Source organism: Ranitomeya variabilis, chromosome 1 (genome assembly GCF_051348905.1).
Source record: "Ranitomeya variabilis isolate aRanVar5 chromosome 1, aRanVar5.hap1, whole genome shotgun sequence".
Taxonomy (NCBI): domain Eukaryota; kingdom Metazoa; phylum Chordata; class Amphibia; order Anura; family Dendrobatidae; genus Ranitomeya; species Ranitomeya variabilis.
The window spans coordinates 457,207,236-457,221,521 of NC_135232.1; the positions used below are offsets into that span (position 1 = coordinate 457,207,236).

Here is a 14,286-nt window from a genome sequence, read left to right on the forward strand (position 1 = left end):
AAGTGACAATCTAGAAAATAGTAATCTTAATAATATTTGAATGCTACATGCAAATTAATATTTGTGAATTTCTGCTCTACAGAGGTTTTGGTGGAAGCTGAGTGTTTCAGTGTGGATCCGTACATGAGGTATAAATAAATCCATTTATTCACTATTACTAACAATGTGTTGTGAAGTTCATGCATTCATCACTGAACTAACCTTGTTAAATACAGTACATACACACAAAAGTGCATAAAGCAGAACCAAATTCACTCTTATTCCAAATGTCCCGTGTTAAGGATTCATCTCATTTTTTGTGCAGGTATGGTGCTCATACTCAATACTGAATAAATTGAGATTTTTTTTACTTTGTTTCTATTTTCTATTTTTTTTTCATAATTTGCATATCATTATCATATCATTGTCTATTGAACCTGTGGTTTTCGTCATTTGCATATCACTATAATTATATATCATGTCAAATTTTATTGAACCTGTGATTTTCATAATTCCTCAACTTTTACTTCTGTGTCTTGCAATTTCAACATTTAGGAGTGTTTATGAGTACTGTTATTATTATTTATTATTATAGGGCCATTTATTCCATGGCGTTTTACATGTGAGGAGGGGTGTACATAATATAAACAAGTACAATAATCTTAAATAGTAATGAGCGAGTGTACTCGCTGCTCGGGTTTTCCAGAGCACGCTCGGGTGACCTCTGAGTATTTGTTAGTGTTCGGAGATTAAGTTTTCATCGCCTCAGCTGAATGATTTACAGCTATTAGCCAGGCTCAGTACATGTGGGGGTTGCCTGGTTGCTAGGGAATCCTCACATGTAATTAAGCTGGCTGGTAGCTGTAAATTATTCAGCTGCCACGATGAAAACTAAATCTCCGAGCAGTCATAAATACTCGGAGGTCACCTGAGCGTGCTCTGGAAAACCCGAGCAACGAGTACACTCGCTCATCACTAATCTTAAACAATGCAGGTCACAACTGGTACAGGCGGAGAGAGGACCCTGCCCGCGAGGGCTCACAATCTACAAGGGATGGGTGAGGATACAGTAGGTGAGGGTAGAGCTGGTCGTGCAGCGGTTTGGTCGATCAGTGGTTACTGCAGGTTGTAGGCTTGTCGGAAGAGGTGGGTCTTCAGGCTCTTTTTGACGGTTTCGATGGTAGGTGAGAGTCTGATGTGTTGTGGTAGAGGGTTCCAGAGTAGGGGTGATGCGCGAGAGAAATCTTGTATGTGATTGTGGGAAGAGGAGATAAGAGGGGAGTAGAGAAGGAGATCCTGTGAGGCGGTTGCGTGCAAGAAAGTACCGGGAGACGAGGTCACAGATGTATGGAGGAGACAGGTTGTGGATGGCTTTGTATGTCATGGTTAGGCTTTTGTACTGGAGTCTCTGGGCAATGGGGAGCCAGTGAAGGGATTGAAAGAGGGGAGAGGCCGGGGAATAGTGGGGGGACAGGTGGATTAGTCAGGCAGCTGAGTTTAGATTAGATTCAGAACAGTTCAAAGCAAACGCTGTGCTAAAGAATATGGTGCAAGCTTGAAACATCAGTCAGACAAATGCTGGAGAAAATAAGAAAATGAGTTGTTCTGATGCCATGCAAACTTTTTTTGACACAGGAGCTAAAGTGGCACACAGGTTTCATGAATATGAGCTTTTGGATCAGCTTTTTAATGGGTAACATATATAAACACATTGGCAAATACGCCCCTTTGTGATTTTTAGCTGCATCTTTTGAACAAAATGATTAAAAATCCTTGTTTAATACAATGCAAATATTGGACGGTGACATAACAACATACAAAAAAGGGATAAAATGTGCGGTTGAATCATTATACAACTCTGGAAAAAATTAAGAGATCATCACATGAGAACCCTGTCATGGGCAGCCTAATCTCCAGACCTGACCCCCATTGAAAACCTCTGGAATGTAATGAAGAGGATGATGGATAGTCCAAGCCATCAAACAAAGAAGAACTGCTTACATTTTTGCGTCAGAAGCAGTGTGAAAGACTGGTGGAAAGCATGCCAAGACGCATGAAAGCTGTGATTAAAAATCATGGTTATTCCACAAAATATTGATTTCTGAACTCTTCCTGAGGTAAAACATTAGTATTGTTGTTTCGAAATGATTATGAACTTGGTTTTTTGCATTATTTGAGGTCTGCAAGCAATGCATTTTTTTTGTTATTTTGACCATTTCTCATTTTCAGAAAATAAATACAAAATTTATTGCTTGGAACTTCGTAGACATGTTGTCAGTAGTTTACAGAATAAAACAACAATTTACATTTTACTCAAAAATATACCTATAAAGAGAGGAATCAGACAAACAGAACATTTTGTAGTGGTCTCTCAATTTTTGCCAGAGCTGTACTTACACTAAAGCCTAGGCCGTCCATCCATGCTGTTCTCTGCAAGGGAAGATCCTTCCTGACCAATATGCAAAGAAAAAATAAATATAGCAAGGGACTTGTTGGAAGTTACACATAATGAACTAATAGTCGTGGCTGCATTATGGATGCTAACTGTAATTTTTCTTCCATTTCCAATACAAATATTGACACAAGCTCCCTCAGATGCTGCATTACCAACAAAACTTCTGGTGAGAATAGTTAGATGTCACCATACAGTGGCATTGGGTTTTATGTAGAGCAGGGGCGGACCTACCGCCAGTTCAACTGGTGCAGCCGCACCGGGGCCCGGAGGTGGAGGGGGGCCCTTGCAGGCAGGGGCATAAAGGGCCCCGGCTTTCTGCTGCTGCTGTAGATCGGTGCAGACCCCGCACTGTATTAGCAGTGTACAAGTGCCGGCCGGCATCCTCCTATTGCAGACACAGCAGGCTGTGTGTCTGCTGATCTGACGTCACCTGCGCGCCTGTTTCACTCTGCCGGAGGCCTGGAGGAGAGATGAAGTTAGTAGAAAGCCATGGGGTCCCGGGGCAGGAGGTATGTGACGGGCTTCATCTCATTCCTGCTTTCTTATCTGCTTTCTGTAGATCTCTCTGTACTGTAAGGGTACCGTCACACTCAGCAACTTTCCAACGATCACGACCAGCGATACGACCTGGCCGTGATCGTTGGAAAGTCCTTGTGCGGTCGCTGGGGAGCTGTCACACAGTCAGCTCTCCAGCGACCAACGATGCCGAAGTCCCCGGGTAACCAGGGTAAACATCGGGTTACTAAGCGCAGGGCCGCGCTTAGTAACCCGATGTTTACCCTGGTTACCATTGTAAATGTAAAAAAAAAAACCACATACTCACATTCCGGTGCCTGTCACATCCCCCGGCGTCCGCTTCCCTGCACTCCTCCTGCATCCTGTGTAAGCGCGGCCGTAAAGCAGAGCGGTGACGTCACCGCTGTGCTCTGATGTACGGCCGGCCGGCGCTGACACAGGATGCAGGAGGAGTGCAGGGAAGCGGACGCCGGGGGATGTGACAGGCACCGGAATGTGAGTATGTAGTGGTATTTTTTTTACATTTACAATGGTAACCAGGATAAACATCGGGTTACTAAGCGCGGCCCTGCACTTAGTAACCCGATATTTACCCTGGTTACCAGTGAAGACATCGCTGCATCGGCGTCACACACACCGATGCAGCAATGTCAGCGGGTGATCCAGCGACGAAATAAAGTTTCAAACGATTTGCTACGACGTACGATTCTCAGCGGGGTCCCTGATCGCAGTAGCGTGTCAGACACAGCGAGATCGTAACTATTATACAATATGGAGCATCATGTGTGCCCATTATACAGTATGGAGCATCATGTGCGGTCATTATACAGTATGGAGCATCATGTGGGGTCATTATACAGTATGGAGTATCATGTGCGGTCATTATACAGTATGGAGCATCATGTGCGGTCATTATACAGTATGGAGCATCATGTGCGGTCATTATACAGTAAGGACATCATGTGGGGTCATTATACAGTATGGAGCATCATGTGCTGCCATTATACAGTTTGGAGCATCATGTGGGGTCATTATACAGTATGGAGCATCATGTGCGGTCATTATACAGTATGGAGCATCATGTGCGGTCATTATACAGTATGGAGCATCATGTGCGGTCATTATACAGTATGGAGCATCATGTGCGGCCATTATACAGTATGGAGCATCATGTGTGGCCATTATACAGTGTGGAGCATCATGTGTGGCCATTATACAGTATTGAGCATCATATGGGGCCATTATACAGTATGGAGCACTGTGTGGCCATATTTTTTTGTTTATAATTATTCTTTATGAAACAGTGTGATCAGCAGTGCTAAATGGGTGTGGTTGGGACGTGGATATGGGTGTGGCTAGTTATGAATGGGTGTGGCCAGAGGCGTGGCCTAAGATTTGCCACGGCGCGCGTTGCGCGCCGCAAACTTTGTCCCTCTTTCCCGTCTTCAAAAGTTGGGAGGTATGATGCTGGGCAGGGAGGGGGGCCCAGACACATTTCTTGCACAGGGGCCCAAAGCTGTCAGTGTTCGCCACTGATGTGGAGTATTTATCCCATAATCTTTTTAACCTTCAGTTTGTATTGACCAGTGTTGTCCTTCTTTTATTAAATGGTTCCTGGTTGGACTGCCAATATATGCTGTGCTGTTCTGCGGTAACATTGCCTATGGAGAAAGCAGAGATGGTTTATTACTAGTGATGAGCGAGCGTCCTCAGATAAAGTGTTATCTGAGCATGCTCAGGTGACTTCGGCATGCTTGAATAATATGTTTGAGTCCCTGCGGCTGCATGTCTTGCGGCTGTACGTCAGCCACAGAGGGATTACCTAGCAAACAGACAATCCCTGCATGTCTTACAGCTGTCAAACAGCCACGAGACATGCAGTCGCAATGACTCTAATGTATGTTTCAAGATACTCGGTTGGCACCTGAGCATGCTCAGATAACTCCTTATCCGAGCACGCTCGCTCATCACTATTTATTACCCTCTGCACACCTTTTCTATCGAGGTATATACAGTGCTAAATAAGCGCTGTGTACACTAATAGGAAGTTCTGGCAGCGGTTCCTCCTCTATACACAGAGATCATATGATCTCTGTGTATAGGGAGGGAGCAGTCGCTGATGGGTCATAGGAGACCCATGCACCGCCGCTATGCAGCCAGCAGGTTGCATTTACCTGAGGCAAATATACAAGTTACAAGGGAAAGAAGATGAAACAAACAATATTTCAATACTTAAATGCCCCCAAAAGATTTTTTATGACTTTATAGGGTGGGGCAAAATGTAAAACAATAAAAAAAATAATAAAATATCTGGGAAAATAAATAAATAATGAAAAGAAGCAACTGTTAATCCAAATAGCTGTTTCACTCCCAAGCCCTGTATCAAAAAAAGTGCCAGATATATAAAAATATTTGCTACAGAATAGGGAGAACATTTTTTATATATTTTTTTAATGGTCATGGGTGGTCATTTAAAAAAATGGGAAAAATATATATTTTTTTCCACTGATATCACCACCCAAAAAAAGGAGAACAATGACATATGATATAAAAATTAAGCCGAATGTAACGATGCAGAAGGTGCTTGTATAACCAAGTGAGAACATTTGTTATAGCTCTATAACTCCGCAGTTCAGCATGTAAGGGGAAAAAACGGTGCCTGGTTAGGAATGGGAGTAAATGGTCTGGCCTTGAACTGGATAAAATAAATTTTGAGGTTTGTTGAAATGTATTCTATTTTTTTTGTTTCAAAAGGCCATACAGTAAGAGAATGATGGAGGGAGATGTAATGCTTGGGACTCAGGTTGCAAGGTAAGTGATAGATTTGTTTATTTCTTCAGTGCGGAGATTTCTCAAAAAATGTGTATGAACTAGAGACACGTCTAAAGAAATCTTTATATATTGGAGGAAAAATGTATCCTGCCAAGGAACTCTTGTCCCTCAACTCTTCAAATACTTATTCTTTTTAAGCAGTGGTTTCTATGGCTTTTTTGGGGGGGGCAATTTGTTCTGTTGCATCCAAAATTAAAATAAGTTTAGAGAAACGTATCTATACATGCTACTATTAATCAAATCAGGTGACCTACTATATAGAATTTTGCCTGCCTATAACTATGCAAGTGTAACTGGCAAATTGCTTTTTAAAGAAGCCTCCTGTGCTATCACTATACAAATAGCAACCACTATTTTCAACTGTTTCTGGATTATCAGGATGTGGAAACAGATAACAAAACATAGACTCAGACCAAGATTGATAGTGTGGAGCAGGGCCGGACTGGCCATAGGGCAGTTCTGGCAAATGCCAGAAGGGCCGGTGGCAGTAGTGGGCCGCTCGAGTGTGCCGCTGTCGGCACACTCCCCACGCTGTCGCGGCACACTCCCGGCCCCGCATTCAACTATACCGGCGTCATAGACGCCGGTACAGTTGAATGCAATGATGGAGGAGAGAGCGTCTGTCTGCTGACGCCCCCTCTCCCATCATTCCCCGCTCTGCCTGCCGCTGACACTGCGGGTGCGCGATGACGTCATATCATCGCGCACCTGCTGTGTGACCGGGCGCCGGGCAGATTGCATCTGCTGAGGCCGGAGCCAGGAGCAGCGCGGGGCACGAGGAGAGAGGTGAGTAGAGTGTTTGGTTTTTTTTATCAATGAGTGATGACTGGATTGTGGAGCTGGGGGGGGGGGGGGGCTGCCTGCCTGCCTGCCTGCATTACATTTTATGGGGGCTGCCTGCCTGCATTACAATCTATGGGGGCTGCCTGCCTGCCTGCATTACATTTTATGGGGGCTGCCTGCCTGCATTACAATCTATGGGGGCTGCCTGCCTGCATTACAATCTATGGGGGCTGCCTGCCTGCATTACAATCTATGGGGGCTGCCTGCCTGCCTGCATTACATTCTATGGGGGCTGCCTGCCTGCATTACATTCTATGGGGGCTGCCTGCCTGCATTACATTCTATGGGGGCTGCCTGCCTGCATTACAATCTATGGGGGCTGCCTGCCTGCATTACATTTTATGGGGGCTGCCTGCCTGCATTACAATCTATGGGGGCTGCCTGCCTGCATTACAATCTATGGGGGCTGCCTGCCTGCATTACATTCTATGGGGGCTGCCTGCCTGCATTACATTCTATGGGGGCTGCCTGCCTGCATTACATTCTATGGGGGCTGCCTGCATGCATTACATTCTATGGGGGCTGCCTGCCTGCATTACATTCTATAATGGCTGCCTGCCTGCATTACATTCTATGGGGGCTGCCTGCATTACATTCTATGGGGCTGGCTGCATTCCATTCCATGGGCCTGTGCTACATTATATTCTATGGGGCTGGCTGCATTCCATTCTATGGGCCTGTGCTGCATTATATTCTATGGGACTGGCTGCATTCCATGGGCCTGTGCTGCATTATATTCTATGGGGCTGGCTGCATTCCATTCCATGGGCCTGTGCTGCATTATATTCTATGGGGCTGGCTGCATTCCATTCTATGGGCCTGTGCTGCATTATATTCTATGGGGCTGGCTGCATTCCATTCCATGGGCCTGTGCTGCATTATATTCTATGGGGCTGGCTGCATTCCATTCTATGGGCCTGTGCTGCATTATATTCTATGGGGCTGGCTGCATTCCATTCCATGGGCCTGTGCTGCATTATATTCTATGGGGCTGGCTGCGTTCCATGGGCCTGTGCTGCATTATATTCTATGGGGCTGGCTGCATTCCATTCCATGGGCCTGTGCTGCATTATATTCTATGGGGCTGGCTGCATTCCATTCTATGGGCCTGTGCTGTATTATATTCTATGGGGCTGGCTGCATTACATTCTATGGGCCTGTGCTGCATTATATTCTATGGGCCTGGCTGCATTCCATTCCATGGGCCTGTGCTGCATTATATTCTATGGGGCTGTGCTGCATTATATTCTATGGGGCTGTGCTGCATTAAATTCTATGGGGCTGTGCTGTATTACATTCTATGGGGCTGGCTGCATTACATTCTATGGGGGCTGTGCTGCATTACATTCTATGGGGGCTGTGCTGTATTACATTCTATGGGGGCTGTGCTGTATTATATTCTATGGGGCTGTGCAGCATTACATTCTATGGGGGCTGTGCTGCATTACATTCTATGGGGGCTGTGCTGCATTACATTCTATGGGGGCTTTGCTGCATTACATTCTATGGGGGCTGTGCTGCATTACATTCTATGGGGGCTGTGCTGCATTACATTCTATGGGGGCTGTGCTGCATTACATTCTATGGGGGCTGTGCTGTATTACATTCTATGGGGGCTGTACTGCATTACATTCTATGGGGGCTGTGCTGTATTGCATTCTATGGGGGCTGTGCTGTATTACATTCTATGGGGGCTGTGCTGTATTACATTCTATGGGGGCTGTGCTGCATTACATTCTATGGGGGCTGTGCTGCATTAAATTCTATGGGGCTGTGCTGTATTACATTCTATGGGGCTGGCTGCATTACATTCTATGGGGGCTGTGCTGCATTACATTCTATGGGGGCTGTGCTGTATTACATTCTATGGGGGCTGTGCTGTATTATATTCTATGGGGCTGTGCAGCATTACATTCTATGGGGGCTGTGCTGCATTACATTCTATGGGGGCTGTGCTGCATTACATTCTATGGGGGCTTTGCTGCATTACATTCTATGGGGGCTGTGCTGCATTACATTCTATGGGGGCTGTGCTGCATTACATTCTATGGGGGCTGTGCTGCATTACATTCTATGGGGGCTGTGCTGTATTACATTCTATGGGGGCTGTACTGCATTACATTCTATGGGGGCTGTGCTGTATTGCATTCTATGGGGGCTGTGCTGTATTACATTCTATGGGGGCTGTGCTGTATTACATTCTATGGGGGCTGTGCTGTATTATAGTCTATGGGGGCTGTGCTGTATTATAGTCTATGGGGGCTGTGCTGTATTACATTCTATGGGGGCTGAGCTGTAATGCTGGATACAGCTGTAATTATATGTTATATAGTCGTGTTACACTCCCCTCACTTCTTGTAGCCTACAAGTGTACAAAGATATTATACAGTCACCATGCGACAAGTGGGCCTGTGTGACTTCAAATGCCAGGGCTGAATTTTAGTCCCAGTCCGGCCCTGGTGTGGAGGCATGAGCATTGGTTAGTATGTCTTTTCTATCTCACTACTGATCTTAGTATGTCTTTTCTATCTCACCACTGGTCTTCTGCTCCAGATACTGCCCACTGCACCAGGAACAGGAACTGGTGCAGGCGCAGTCTATCATAAGAACATACTGTATTCGCGCACATCATTGCTATCGCGATCATGTGACGGGGTCACCGATAGGCGGTATTAGTGATGCGCTTCCTGTAAGCGCGAGTTAAATGACCTTGTCAGAGATTGACAGTGGCTTTTAACAAGTCAACAGCTGCGGGTGGATCCAGATTCCACCCGTGGCTGTTGCGGACACATGTCAGCTGCATAGATTAGCTGGTATGTGCCTGGAAAGGTGCGGGTTCAGCGCCGGAGCCAGCACTAAACGGGGAGTCAGACATACTATTATGCCACATGATCTTAAAGAGGCTAAATACGGAGGTAGAAACACCATTTAAAAAGCGGGAACTGTTCACCTGAGCATGAACGATTAGATAAATTAGTTAAAATTTGTAAAAAGACTAATATTGGTGTAAATATGAAAAAATATATTAACATGCAAAACATGACAAGAAGGAAAACAATCAAGTTTAAAGTCAATATTTACAAATTGCAGCTATATATATATATATATATATATATGTATATATATATATATATATATATATATATATATATATATATAAAATAGAGCAGGTAGTGACCAGAGACAAGCGAGCATTTCAATGTTCGGTTCAGATTATGATAGGCGAATTTCGAATATTCGCCAATTAATTTGACGAATATTCGCCAAAACAAATCAAATGAGAGACAGACACAATAAAGTGGCCTTGATTCACCCACAGTACAAATTGTAGCATGGCGCTGCAGCAATCAGCCAAGCGTGAGGTATCGGGGTCTGGAACAGCATTTATAGCATTCAATTAAACTTCAAAGTAAGATGAGGTGGGTGAGGGATCAGTGTAGGACTCCTTTGCTGGGAATCCTGATACCACATGCAATACCTCTACCTGCTTTCATGCTGAGCCACACTCAGGTGGCACAAATATCAGTTTTGTAGACTACCATTGTCAGAAAAATTTAAGGACTGCAACACTGGTAGTTGAGTCAAAGGAAGTGGAGGCCAGACGGTCTAGGAGGCCTACTGCTACAGGCAACACGCATGAAAGAGACCTAACCAGGAGTCTACACATTTTCAAAAATTAGTGGCAGACACTATAAAAGTGGCATCAATTTCACAACAGTAGAAATAGTATAATAGGGACTGACACGTCTTCCACTACACCCAATCCAGCAGATGAACACCCAACCAGGAGTATTTACATTTCCAAAAAATAATGGCAGACAATACCAAAGAGGCATAAATTTCATCACAGTAGAAATAGTATAATAGGGACCAACAGATCTTCCACTACGCAGGATCCAGAAGATGGACACCTAACCAGGAGTGTTCACATTTCAAAAATTATTGGCAGACAATACTAAAGTGGCATCAATTTCACCACAGTAGAAATAGTATAATAGGGACCGACAGGTCTGCTATTATGCCCAATCCAGCAGATGTACACCCAACCAGGAGTATTCACATTTCCAAAAGTTAATGGCAGGCAATACCAAAGTGGCATCAATTTTGCTACAGTAGAAATAGCGTAATAGGAACCGACAGGTCTTCCACTACGCCCAATCCAGAAGATGTACACCCAACCAGGAGTGCTCACATTTCAACAATTTATTGGCAGACTACCAAAGTAGCATCAATTTCACCACAGAAGAAATAGTATAACAGGGACAGACAGGTCTTCCACTACATCCAGGCTCGGACTGGCCCATAGGGTAACAGGGGAATCACCCGGTGGGCCCTTGTGAAGATCTGGGCTCCCAACCCCACTGTATGGACAGTACTTGGCATAATTCACTTGGTTCACTCTGCAGAAAAAAGCAACATCTCATCATTCATTAACCAATCTGCCCAGTTTATTTTTACATAGAGATAAAGGTAAATTTGTGAACGAGGGTAGTGTAATATTTGTATGCAGGTGAATAGTGGGCCCCCCAAAGTCAATGTTACTGGTGGGCCTTTGGAACCCCAGTCTGACACTGACTACATCCAATCCAGCAGATGGACACCCAACCAGGAGTGTTCACATTTCCAAAAAATATTAGCAGACAATACCAAAGAGGCATCAATTTCACCACAGTAGAAATAGTATAATAGGGACTGACAGGTCTTCCACTACACCCAAACCAGCAGATGGACATCTAGCCTGGAGTTTTCACATTTTAAAAAATGAGGGCCTGACACCACCGAAGTGGAATAAATGTCACAAGAATAGAAATTATATAATTGAGACTGTCACATCTTCCAATACAGCTAACCCAGCAGCAGGGCTGGTTTCAGGCAAAGTGGGGACCTAAGTAAAAGTTTAAATTGGAGCCCCAAATGCTAGTGTGGCGCCCCAGGGTCCTGGTCATCACAGTAGCATTGCTCTCCTCATGGGGAGAGTGATGTTACGTTTGGAGGCAAGAAGGGATAATTGTAACCAGGTAAACACAAGCATGCAACACATTCACACTCCAGGCCCCCAGGGGGAGCTTTTGATCCTATTTACTAGGTGACTCCCCATATATAAGGTAGTTTTTGGAGGGAAAGTCAGTTAGTTCTTGCCAGGAAACAGACTGGATCAGTCTGAGGCAGAAGAAGGTTTACGGAGCTGTTTAGCCGCAGTGCAGCAGTTCCCGGAAAGAGATTATCAGAAAGCTGAATTGATTGCAGAGAGCATGCAGGAGAGCAAAGCACAGGAGAGGATACCAGGGGGAGACCAGCCCCGAGCAGGCTGCCTCCTTTTGAGGTGCAGAAACCGGTAGCCGGAATAGATGGAGATAGTGAATGTGCTACACATGCACACTAACACATAAAATAACTTTGATTAGGGAACGTGATATGCCGCTCTGAACAAATGTGATTTGAGGGAGCGCCTAAAACTATGCAAGTTGTGGATGGTCCTAATTTCTTGGGGTTGAGCATTCCAGAGGATTGGTGCCGTGAACGAGAAGTCTTGGAGTCGGGAATGGGAGGTACGGATTAGTGCAGAGGTTAGTCGAAAGTTCTTTGCAGAGCGCAGCGATCGATTAGGCCGATAGACAGATAAGGGAGGAGATCTAAGGGGGTGCCACACTGTAGAGAGCTTTGTGGGTGAGAACAAGTACTTTGAATTGGATCCTATAATAAGTGGGCAGCCAGTGAAACGACTGGCGAAGAGCGGATGCGTCTGAATACCGATTAGATAGATGGACAACCCTGGCTGCTGCATTAAGGATAGACTGGAGAGAGGAGAGTCGAGTGAGGGGGAGGCCAATTAATAGAGCGTTACAGTAATCCAGACGGGAGTGGATCAAGGAGACAGTGAGAGTTTTTCTTGTTTCTAGGGTGAGAGAAGGGCGGATTCTAGTGCTGTTCTTAATTTTAACATTTTAACATTGAGAGATAGAATATCAAAAATAAAATCCAGAAAATCACATTGTATAAATTATATACATTTATTTGCATTTTGCAGTGAGAAATAAGTATTTGATCCCCTACCAACCATTAAGAGTTCTGGTTCCTACAGTCCAGTTAGACGCTCCTAATCAACTTGTTACCTGCACTAAAGACAGCTGTCTTACATAGTCATCTTTATAAAAGACTCCTGTCCACAGACTCAATTAATCAGTCAGACTCTAACCTCTACAACATGGGCAAGACCAAAGAGTTTTATAAGGATGTCAGACACAAGATCATAGACCTGCACAAAGCTGGAACGGGCTACAAAACCATAAGTAACACCTTGGGTGAGAAGGATACAACTGTTGGTGCAATAGTAAAAAATGGAAGAAATACAAAATGACTGTCAATCGACATCGATCTGGGGCACCATGCAAAATCTCACCTCGTGGGGTATCCTTGATCATGAGAAAGGTGAGAGATCAGCCTAAAACTACAGGGGGAACGTGTTAATGATCTCAAGGCAGCTGGGACCATAGTCACCAAGAAAACCATTGATAACACATTACACCGTAAAGGTTTATCATCCTGCAGTACCCGCAAGGTCTGCTGCTCAAGAAGGCACATGTGTAGGCCCATCTGAAGTTTGTCAATGAACACCTGGATGATTCTGTGAGTGATTGGGAGATGGTGCTGTGGTCAGTTGAAAAAAAAAATTGAGGTCTTTGGCATTAACTCATCTCGCCGTGTTTGGAGGAAGAGAAATGCTGCCTGTGACCCAAAGAACACCGACCCCGCTGTCAAGCATGGAGGTGGAAACAATATGTTTTGGGGGTGTTTCTCTGCTATGGGCACAGGACTGCTTCACTGCATCAATGGGAGAATAGATGGAGCCATGTACCATAATATCCAGAGTAACAACCTCCTTCCTTCCGCCAGGACATCAAAAATGGGTCGTGGCTGGGTCTTCCAGCAAGACAATAACCCAAAACATACAGCCAAGGCAACAAAGGAGTGGCTCAAAAAGAAGCACATTAAGGTCATGGAGTGGCCTAGTCAGTCTCCAGACCTTAATCCCATAGAAAACGTATGGAGGGAGTTGAAGCTCCGAGTTGCCAAGCAACAGCCTCAAAATTTTAATAGTTAACCCCTTTCTGCCATTGGACGTACTATTCCGTCCATGTGGGGTGGGCCCTAATTCCCAAGGACGGAATAGTACGTCCAGCGCGATCGGCCGCGCTCACGAGGGGAGCGCGGCCGATCGCGGCTGGGTGTCAGCTGCCGATTGCAGCTGACATCCGGCACTATGTGCCAGGAGCGGTCACGGACCGCCCCCAGCACATTAACCCCCGGCACACCGTGATCAAACATGATCGCGGTGTGACGGCGGTACAGGGAAGCATCGCGCAGGGAGGGGGCTCTGTTATGGACCTGGTGGTTAGGAGCACCCGGAATGACCTGATGAGTAAACTAGTAATCGGAACAAGCTCTGGGAAAGTGGGAACTCTGCTGACCGCAAACCCTACTCCTATCACACAAACTAGAAATAGCCGTGGAGCGTACCTAACTCTCCCTAGACGCCTCTTCACAGCCTAAGAGCTAACTACCCCTAAAGATAGAAATAGAAGCCTAACCTTGCCTCAGAGAAATTCCCCAAAGGTAAAGGCAGCCCCCCACATATATTGACTGTGAGTTAAGAGGAAAGT

General features: G+C 45.2%; 1 protein-coding gene across 1 annotated transcript in view; it reads left to right on the forward strand.

Moving 5' to 3' along the window:
- The window catches only part of LOC143777595 (prostaglandin reductase 1-like), a 117,279-nt gene that overhangs the window by 41,698 nt on the left and 61,295 nt on the right, over positions 1-14,286 (forward strand). The window contains exons 2-3 of the mRNA XM_077267359.1: positions 83-128; positions 5,705-5,761. Coding sequence (XP_077123474.1) covers positions 83-128; positions 5,705-5,761 — 103 coding nt within the window. The remainder of the gene's footprint in view (positions 1-82; positions 129-5,704; positions 5,762-14,286) is intronic.